We start from the raw sequence: 10,187 nt of genomic DNA, 5'->3' as shown, positions 1-10,187 counted from the left end.
CTGTGGTATACCCAGATTTTTAGGGTAGATTTGGGATCATGAGAGTCATGGTGGGGGCTGGGGGGGGACATCTAGGGAGAAAGCATTTAAGAACTAGAGGAAAGTTCTATGTTTCATCATTGCTACACTGCACCCTGAATGGCTGGTCTTCTCCATGGACCCTTATGAAAGGGGAGGTCCAGTTGTCTATACATGGCCTTTGGGTCCTCACTCCACACTCTCCTCATTCATAAAGATATGATTTCTTTTGTTCTTTGAGTTCTGATACCTGATCCCATTGATATCTCGTGATCACACAGGCTAGTGTGCTTCTTCCATGTGGGCTTTGTTGCTTCTGAGCTAGATGGTCACTCGATTACCTTCAAGCCTTAAAGACTCGAGATGCCATATCTTTTGATAACCAGGTGCTTTCTTCACCACATTTGCTTATGCACCCATTTGTCTTCAGCAATTGTGTCAGGAAGGTAAGTATCATGGAATGCCAGTTTAATAGAACAAAATGTTCTTGCATTGAGGTTGTACTTGAGTGGAGGCCCAATGTCCACCTGTGAACTTAATACTAAACCTACAAATATATGTACATAGATCTATTTCCCCATCATCATTTATAAGTATATTTACATATGTGTATGCCTATATTTAGATGTCTATAAATGCCGTTTGCCTCCTAGTTCTTTCCTCTATTTCCTTTTTCTTTTTCCTCGTCCCACTATCATGTTCAGGCTTCATTTCAGTTTCAGTAATTCTTCTTGGTTACATTGCTCTTGATCAAGCCCTACCAGGCCTCTTACACCCTCCTTGCCACTGATTTTGGGTCACCAGTTGTTCCCTTGTCCCTGGGTTTGTTAACACCACTTCCTTTCCTGCACCTCCCCCCTCTCCCATGTCCCCCAAGAACAGTTGGTCCCGTTGTTTTCACCTCCAGATTGTTTATGCTGCCTATCATAACTAGATAGACCTGTGTAGATAACAATATGAACAAAAATAAAACAGAGCAAAACAAATCAACACACATAAAACAATGACAAAAAAAGAGAAAATCCTGTAAATACTTCCAGGTCTGTTTGTTGACTTTTAAGAGTGTTTTCCGGTCAAGTCTGAAGGGGTGCCATGCCCTGGCCCCAAGATTTATTTTTGGTATTCTCTGGGACTTCCTTGCTCTGCTCCCCTTCCTATAGCAACCCTGTTTTACCTCTTAAGAGAAGTACCCATAATAGAACTGTTGCTTTCAGGTTGACCCCACTCCTGGGGCCCAGGGTGCCAGGTTACAACTGGTCTATCGAGTGTTCAGTAAGTGATGTTTCAGAAGTACATTATGAAGCCTTTCTCAAGAGATGCCTCTGGGTGAGTTCAAACCACTTGGTTAGAAGCCATTTGTTAACCGTTTATTCCACCCAATCACTTCCTTATGTCTGCTAAGCAGATGGAAAAACAGTTTCAACTAGAAGAGATTGGATGGTGGTATCTTGATAATTTTACTTTTAGAATTCCTCCTATGTTTACTATTATTATCTCAATAATTTCTCAATAAATACCTCAACAATTGCTACCTCAATAAGTCATCTTTAAGATTTTTTCACAGTCAATTCAGAAAAGTAGACAACTGTTTCCTTTGACCCGTGCCACATCTACTGTGTTAGATGCCTCGGTAGAGGAAACAATCACCTTTACCTGGGCAGACTTTCTCACTGATTTTTATGCAAGTCAGGTTGAAAATCATTCTTTTACATTTCCTATGTTTTTTTCATTTTCTCCTCACCATGATCTATGGAAGACATTAATGGCTTCATATTTTACACAGGAAGAAATTCAGTTAAAGAATGATTCGATTGCTTGTTTAAAGTGATTGCCTTCAATTTGTGGAGTCATTAAGGGAAGTGAGGTTTGCTGGTGTCAAGTGTTTTATGTCATCGCTGCCTAAGTTTGCCTCACCCCATCTTCTATGCATGGATGGACAAGACATAGTTCTGTCTAGTGGTTGTTCATAACTGTTCCTATCTTCTTGCCTTCCCAGTGGAGATGAAATAAACAGAAGATAATGGCACTAATTAACGAAAGCCACCCTGAAGAATTCCTTCTACTAGGCTTTGCTGACCATCCTTGGCTGGAGCTTCCTCTCTTTGTTGTTCTTCTCATAACATACCCTATGGCCATGCTGGGAAACATCGCCATCATTCTGGTGGCTAAGTTAGATTCCAGGCTCCACAGCCCCATGTATTTCTTCCTCATGAACCTCTCCTTTCTGGACATGTGTTACACCACAAGCTTTGTTCCTCAGATGCTGGTGAACCTGGGAAGCACTAAGAAGACAATCAGCTACATGGGCTGTGTGGTTCAGCTGTATTTCTTCCACATGATGGGTGGCACAGAATGTCTGCTCTTGGCTCTCATGTCTTTTGATCGCTATGTGGCCATCTGCAGGCCCCTCCACTACAGCCTCATCATGAATCAGCAAATCTGTATCCTATTAGTATCCATTGTGTGGTTGAGTGGAATGACCTATGCTATCTCACAGGCTACTGTTACTTTACAGTTGCCACTCTGTGGTCACAACACACTGGATCACTTGTTGTGTGAGATTCCTGTTCTGATAAAGACTGCCTGTGGAGAAAAGAGTGCTAATGAGCTCACACTCTCTGTGGTGTGCATCTTTATAGTAGCTGTTCCACTCTGTTTAATTCTTACTTCATATGCATGTATTGGAAATGCTGTGTTGAAGATGAAATCTTCTGAGGGAAGGAAAAAGGCATTTGGGACATGTTCCTCCCATCTACTTGTAGTTTTCTTATTTTTTGGCCCAGTGATTAGTATGTACCTTCAGCCTCCCTCCTCCATCACAAGAGACCAGCCCAAGTTCATGGCCCTCTTCTATGGGGTGGTGACTCCTACACTCAACCCCTTCATCTACACCCTTAGGAATAAGGATGTGAAAGGGGCATTGGTTCACCTGATGAGGAGGATTTCCAATTCCAAGTGAAAAATTGTAGACATCAAATCAAGTTATATAACAATTCGATTAGGTTTGTATACAAGTGTCTTCAATAAATCAGTGTTGTCTTATAATTCACAAATTTCCTGTTACATGATGCTCATAAAATATGTCATGTTTCTGTTTTTTTATTATTAGTGTAGCCATGTGTATTTAAAATGAATTTTCCTCAATGGTGCGTCCTTTATAAGTGGAAAATATGAGAAAGCTTGCTTGCTTTTTGCTAGGTCTAGATCCTGCATTGGGCTTGTCAGTCTCTAGTTCCTTGGACTTGAGCAAATAGCCTGTCACATTGCTTGCCAATTGTATAAAAAAGCATCCCTAGTTTTGTTTCTCTAGAAAACTCAATCTAAAATGTATATGTATTTACCATTTCCACATTTTTAGTTGACATTAATTGCATTTATAATGTTATATAACCATCACCACCATACATTACTAATTTTCATTATCATTAACAGGAAGTTTGTGTCCCAAATAGCTAATCATCTCTTCCAATTTTCTTTCACCCTAGAAGCCACTACTGTACTTTAGTCTCTATGCATTTGCTATTGTAGATATATCATCTAGGTAGACTCATAAATATATCTGTGCTTTTGTTACAAGAAATGGATGAGCCAGTGAGGGGACAGTATAGCACCAACGAAAAACAGCATGCCTCTATTTCTTTAATGCTTCCTCCCCTCTTCTGTCATGACCCCAATTATAGCTTACAACTCTGCTTAGACTAGAGCATGTACACTGGTACACATAAGAACTGGAAACACAGGGAATCCTGGACAGATAAACCTCTCAGGACCAATAAGGATAGTAGTGATACTAGGAGGGCATGGGGAAGGTGGGGGGAGAAATAGGGGACCAATCACAATAATCAACGTGTGACTCCCCACGTCCAAGGGGACAAACAACAGAAGAGTCGGTGAAAGGTGACAGCAGTCGGTGTAAGATATGGAAATAATAATAATTTCTAAATTATCAAGGGTTCTTGAGGGAGAGAGGGAAAAAATGAGAAGCTCATACCAAGGGCTCAAGTACAAAGAAACTGTTTTGAAAAGGATGATGGCAACATATGTACAAATGTGCTTCACACAATGCATGTGAGATTTTATTATACAAGCTTTATGAGCCCCCAACAAAATTATTTTCAAAAACAAACCCTTCTTGCGTGTGATGTATATATATATCCCTTTGTAGTTGACTTATTCCACTCAGCATAATAGTTTCAAAAGTCATCTATTAATAAGGTGTATCAAAATTTCATCTCTCACTATGGGTGAGTGATGACATTATATGGACGCAACACTTTTAAAAAGTCCATTCATCTGTTGATAGGTACTTATGTTGTTTCCACCTTTTAGCTGTTGTGAATAGCATTGCAGTGAGCATTGATGTACAGGTATCTGCTTTCTTGCTTTCATTTCTTTTGGGTGTACACCTGAGAGTGGAATTGTGGAGTCATATGGGAATGTGTCTCTTTTTAATGATATTTTAGCCAAAACTGATACTTAGCTAATATGCACCAATTCTGTTTATTAAAATATATTCAAGTATTTTGGGTCCATAGTATAATATAAATTATTTTATGTACTGCCATGTATGGTTATAATACAGAGATACAAAATCCCTGTATGTATGGTGCAACATAAACATTTCAGCCAAGTGCAAACAAACCTAACATTGACAAGCAACTTCATAAGCAACTACTTTGTTTTAAACAGCTGATTTACTGTGTTAGGGTGTGACATAAACTTTAGTTTCTCTATGTTAGACATCTTGACTGTGCAGCACTGATTTGGAACCATAGAATACTGAAACAATGTGAACTAAATATGTCCAATAGGTTTATATTTTGAGAGACCCAAGGGACTAAAGTACATAAAAAACCCTAGGTTTTTGTCTTACAAGGAGAACATTATAGTAGTGTAATGACTTTCCTTCAGCTAAGTCTCTGACCACACCCAAGACTGGGATGCCTGCCGCTATCTCAAACCTTACGCCTTAAGGATGAGGGACTTCTTTCCAAGACACTCATTAAAGGTAAATTATGGAAGATTTGGACTTCAATTATTAGATTCACTTTACCCTGATTCTCCTTCTGAATGAATGTCTTGGGGTCATACCTATGTGTGGTGTCTTGATTACCATGTAAATAAATTAATTAGTTGATCATGGCAAATCTGAGCATTTTTTTCAATTTGAAATAAAATCCCAAGGCACTTTATTTCATGTGTATGCCCGAAATACAGTTTGGAATTAAATTTCACTCTATTAACTAGTCTGAAAATCATTGTTTTCAAACAGGTGAGTTAGCTCAGTTGGGTTTTTTTTTGGTCTGTAATTTGTATTTTAGTAGTATGTATTTATAAATATATGAATACAGAAGTGTCATATATTCATTCATTTATCATTATAAACACATAAAAGTCTATAAAAATCTTGTACTATGTGTTTAAAACCTTTATGAATTTGATATTATTATCATACTGGGGCGATTAGAACTCTTGTGATTACTTTTGTAGGAATGCCTTGTGTATTATTTCTCTAGCATGAGCACTATTGAAATTAATAAATACGAATTTTTCCATTATTACCCTGCATTCAATTCAAAATTACTTCCTTTTAAGTTTGATAAATATTTAATTAGTGACATTTTCATGTACACTCTCTTATTTCTCCTGCATAATGCCCTTCTTCTGTGCTAACAAATATTTATCTGTAGTCTAGGAGGTAAAAAGTATGTGACATATTTCACTTAGTCTTTATAGCAAATATCCATAGACATGGATATATTTACTCATTCTACCCTTCCTTAATAAATCCTTTCTTCCCTAAAAAATTTTGGATCATAATATACATGAACCTGGGGGATAACAAGCTAAAAGACATTAGTCAATAATAAAAGGACATATACTGTACGAGAACAATATTATAAAATGTCTTCACTTGAAAAGAAACATTCTTTGAAGGTTACTACATGTGCAAGGACAAGGAAATCATTATCTAGAGCAGTGGTTCTCAACTTGTGGGTCGCAAACACTTTGGGAGTCACCAAACCATAACAGTAGCAAAATTACAGCTATAAAGTAGCAGCAATAATAATGTTAGGTTGGGGGTCATCACACATGAGAAACTGTATTAAAGGGTCATGGTACTAGGAAGGTTGAGAACCACTGAGCTAGAAGGTAGACATATATGAACTTGATTGAAGGGTCAGATAGCAAATTAACTAATTCATTCATTAAATTGCCTTGGTTGTTAAAATATATATGTTTATTTTGTTGTTGTTCAGACAACTCACAGTAAGACACATCAATCCAACACTTTCTACGTGTACAATGCAGTGACCTAGATTTCATTCGTCAAGTTGTGCTACCATTCTCAGCCTTCCTTTTTAAGGTGTTCCTCCCCCTCATTAGCAAAAACGTACTGCCTTCTAAGGTTCCTATCTAAGGAACAGCCTCCTGAAAATTCATCAGTCAGTCTATGGGGGAAAGATGAGACAGTCTAACCAATAGAACAGCAAAAGTAGCAGATTCTCAGTGGACTGACTGCCCACCAAAGATCTCCTCCTGGCATCCCAGGAGCCTCGGCTCTGTCAAACTAGGAGAGGAAGAGGTAGACTGCTACCTTGTTCTTCCACATCCTGTGGGTGCACACAGGAAATCTAATCTAAGCCACCACAAAAGACAGTGGCACCTGTCCATCAATATGTACTGGAGGACAGAGATGCCCTGAGGGAAAGTGGATCTGACAGAACTGTGCAAGGGAAATTACTTAAGTGAAAATGAGATATGCTGCTAAATTCCCTATCCCCATGCCAACCCTCACCCCAGGAATGAAGGATAAGTCCACCTTGCTTGCTAGAGATTCTGGACACACTAATATGACATCTAACTGAGTGAAGTCAAACACCAACTCTTCATTTGCATATGAATTAACTGGAGTTTGAGGCATTTGTGTGCTTGCTCCCTCCACGACTACTGTAGAGATGACGTCCATCATTGCTCTACATTGTGTGAAAAAATTTGGAGGGTTCTTTTGGTTTTGGAATATTGATATTTTCTGTTTTGTTTGATTGTTTGGTGTTCTGTTTCCTATTGTGTGTGTATAAATTTTGGGAGAGGTGATTTATTAAATCCATTATTAGGGTGTACCTTGTTTTTGTTTTCTTCTGTTTGTCACCAGCCCCTGTTCATATTCCACAATGCAGCCATGAACAAAATTTCAACAGCTACAACTAATGGCATGGAATAATATCTGTTGCACTACCATCTGAACAGCAAACATATAAACAACTCTATGTCTTGGAAACCGCAAACAATCTCAATGCACACGAGAAGAGGGTGAAAGTCAAGTGAAGTGATACAAGCAAGTGATGAAAACATAGATCCAGTAGATTGTTCTGAAGAAGAAAAGGCATTGGAATTACCCATTACAGAGTTCAGATAAATTACATTCAGCTGCATTCAACACATGCAGGAAAAGATTAAAGGAGTTACCGGGAAAAAAAGGAAATGACAGAATAACTCAATGAAACAACACAAGACCTATCCCACCAAACAAATGAAAAGAATTAGAAATCATATTACAATGCCAAATAGAAATCCAGAATATAAATACAGACCTAGTAGAACTATTTCAACATATTGAAAGAACAAAGCTACAGAATTGAAATAATAGAAGCCTAAGTTTAGTGGACTTGAAGATATATCCCTCAAGACCAAGCTACTAGGAGAACAATCTACAAAAAGAACACAAAAAATCTGAAGAAAGCCTAAGAATAATGTGGGACATTGTTGAGATTTAGTTAATTACTTACTATGAGCCTGTTAGCCATAATCCCTTTTATGATATATTGTATATTCTGGCCTCTATGCTTATGGTTATAATCCCATTTTGGAGAGAATTGTCTGCTATGCTAATAAATAGAATTAAATTGGGATTAAATTTCTATGTTAGTAAAGATTGCAAACCAGATCATAACCCTTTGTTTCCCTGGGGTATGGTCTGCTTAAAGACAAAAAAACACACATAGAATAACTAAAGTAACTTATAAAAATATGATCGCTTTAAAACAATCCCAAAGCTGAGCCTCCACTCAAGTACTTCCTCAATGTAAGAATACTTGGTTCTATACAACTGGCATTCCATGATGCTCACCTTCCCCACACATTTGCTGAAGACAACGCGGTGCATAAGCAAATGTGGTAAAGAAAGCTGATGGTGCCTGGCTATCAAAAGATATAGCATCTGGGGTCTTAAAGGGAAGGTAAACACATTGCCATCTAGCTCAGAAGCAACAAAGCCCTCGTGGAACAAGCATACCACCCTTCATGCTCACGAGGTGCCAAAGGGATAAGTTTTCATGCATCAAAGAACAAAAAAAAAAACCCACATAATTCTATGCTCACTTCCCTGATACAATCCCTGAAGACAAATGGGTGCATAAGCAAATATGGCGAGAAAACTGATGGTGCCTGGCTATCATAAGATATAGCATCTGGGGTCTTAAAGGCTTGAAAGTAAAAAAAGCAATACCATGAAAAGAAGGCAAGAATGAATCCATATACACATGCACAACACACAGCTAAGAAGGAGAGAAGGCAAAAATCAATCACACAAGGTACAAGATGACAAGGTACAAGAATCCACAGATTGATGTAATAACTCTGAACATCAATGATCTGATCTCACCCACTGAAAGATAAAGGCTAGCAGACTGGATTAGAAAACAAAACCCATCAGTCTGTTGTCTGCAAGAGACACATCTCAATCTCACAGACAACAGATTAAGGACCAAAGGATGGCAAGAGTATATCAAGCTAATGGCCATCTAAAAAAAGCAGTTGCCATTTTAATCTCTGACAAAACCAATCTCACAGTAAAGGACATAAAAAGATAAGTATGGTCACTATATAATGCTTAAGGGATCAGTAAACCAAGAGCCAGTGAGCATAATAAACATATAGGCATCCAACGAGGGACTATAAAATTTGTCAACCAAATCCTTGAAAAGATGAAAAAAATAAATCTCGGGATTTACAATCATAGTAGGAGATTTTAATAAACCGCTCTTCATGAAAGACAGATCGGCAGGAAAGAAACTTAACAAGGAGGCCACAGAACTAAACTACGATTAGAAATTCAACCTTATAGACTTATTCAAAGCTCTCCACAAACATGCAAAATATATTTCATGTTCTTTTCAAGTGCACATGGATGGCACGTATTCAAAAATAGAGCACATGCTGGGACACAAGTCAAGCTTGAGTAAATCCAAACATATAGCAGTCACTCTGACTTCCTTCTCTGACTTTTATGCCATAAAACTAAATCAACAAAAAAAGAAGGACAAATATTTGAAGAATGAATATCTTAATTCTTCAAAAGGAATGGGTATCAACCCAAATTAGAGATAAAATTTGGAAGTTTCTAGAAACTAATGAGAATACAACATACCAACACCTATGGGCTATAACAAAGGCAATTGTTAGAGGACGCTTGATAGCGATGGATGCATGTATGAATATGGAGAAAGAACTTATGGTTGATTCCCTATCATAAAACCTTCAGCAGTGGGAACAGGGTCAACAGAATAATCCTTTTTTTTTTTTTTGCGGATGTAAAACATTTAATTTAAAAATGTTGACACTACAATATATAAAATAGCTATTATAAATGCACATAGTGTATTCTATAGCTGCCAAGTTTCCTTTTTTTTTTTTAAGGAAACTGTAAGTTACACCGTGGTTAAGACTTGTTATCTCTTCACCCTTGAGAAAGCCCACATTCTATCACAGTGATGTATGGTCAGACTTAATAGCTCCAATTGTTAAAACACTTGGATCAAGTCATAACCAGTTTTATTGCAAAAGGACCCTGTACACATTATCGATTCTAGTACCTTAATAGCTACCCAACAAGTCATTAACATACAGAAACATGCATCATGAGAAGCAGGAAGTTATCACCCAGCCCTTCTGCTGGTCGGCAAGGTCACACTCCTGAGCGACAGTGCCCACGGCACGGGGCGCCATGGGCCGCCCCTTTCCGCATTCATCCTGAGTGAAAGATGGAGTGATTTAAGTACAAATGCAACATATTATAAACAATTTCTTACCAAAAAAGTCACAAATTAAACCAAAGTATTTTACAGAATTTACTACAAAACACCATAAAAACGGCCTTCCGCTTAGGC

General features: G+C 38.0%; 1 protein-coding gene across 1 annotated transcript; it reads left to right on the top strand.

Moving 5' to 3' along the window:
* Positions 1–2,038: 2,038 nt before the first annotated feature.
* Positions 2,039–2,977, top strand: LOC142437532 (olfactory receptor 2B11-like). The gene has a single exon (XM_075540650.1). The coding sequence runs from the start codon at positions 2,039–2,041 to the stop codon at positions 2,975–2,977; it is 939 nt and encodes a 312-aa protein (XP_075396765.1).
* Positions 2,978–10,187: the final 7,210 nt, after the last annotated feature.

The sequence above is a fragment of the Tenrec ecaudatus genome, chromosome 1, assembly GCF_050624435.1.
Source record: "Tenrec ecaudatus isolate mTenEca1 chromosome 1, mTenEca1.hap1, whole genome shotgun sequence".
In the NCBI taxonomy this organism is placed as follows: domain Eukaryota; kingdom Metazoa; phylum Chordata; class Mammalia; order Afrosoricida; family Tenrecidae; genus Tenrec; species Tenrec ecaudatus.
The sequence above is the reverse complement of the archived record's forward strand: the minus strand, read 5'-3'. Positions and strand labels throughout refer to the sequence as shown.

Coding starts and splice junctions, on each gene's coding strand:
- LOC142437532 (XM_075540650.1), top strand. CDS start 2,039: ATGGCACTAATTAACGAAAGCCACCCTGAAGAATTCCTTCTACTAGGC.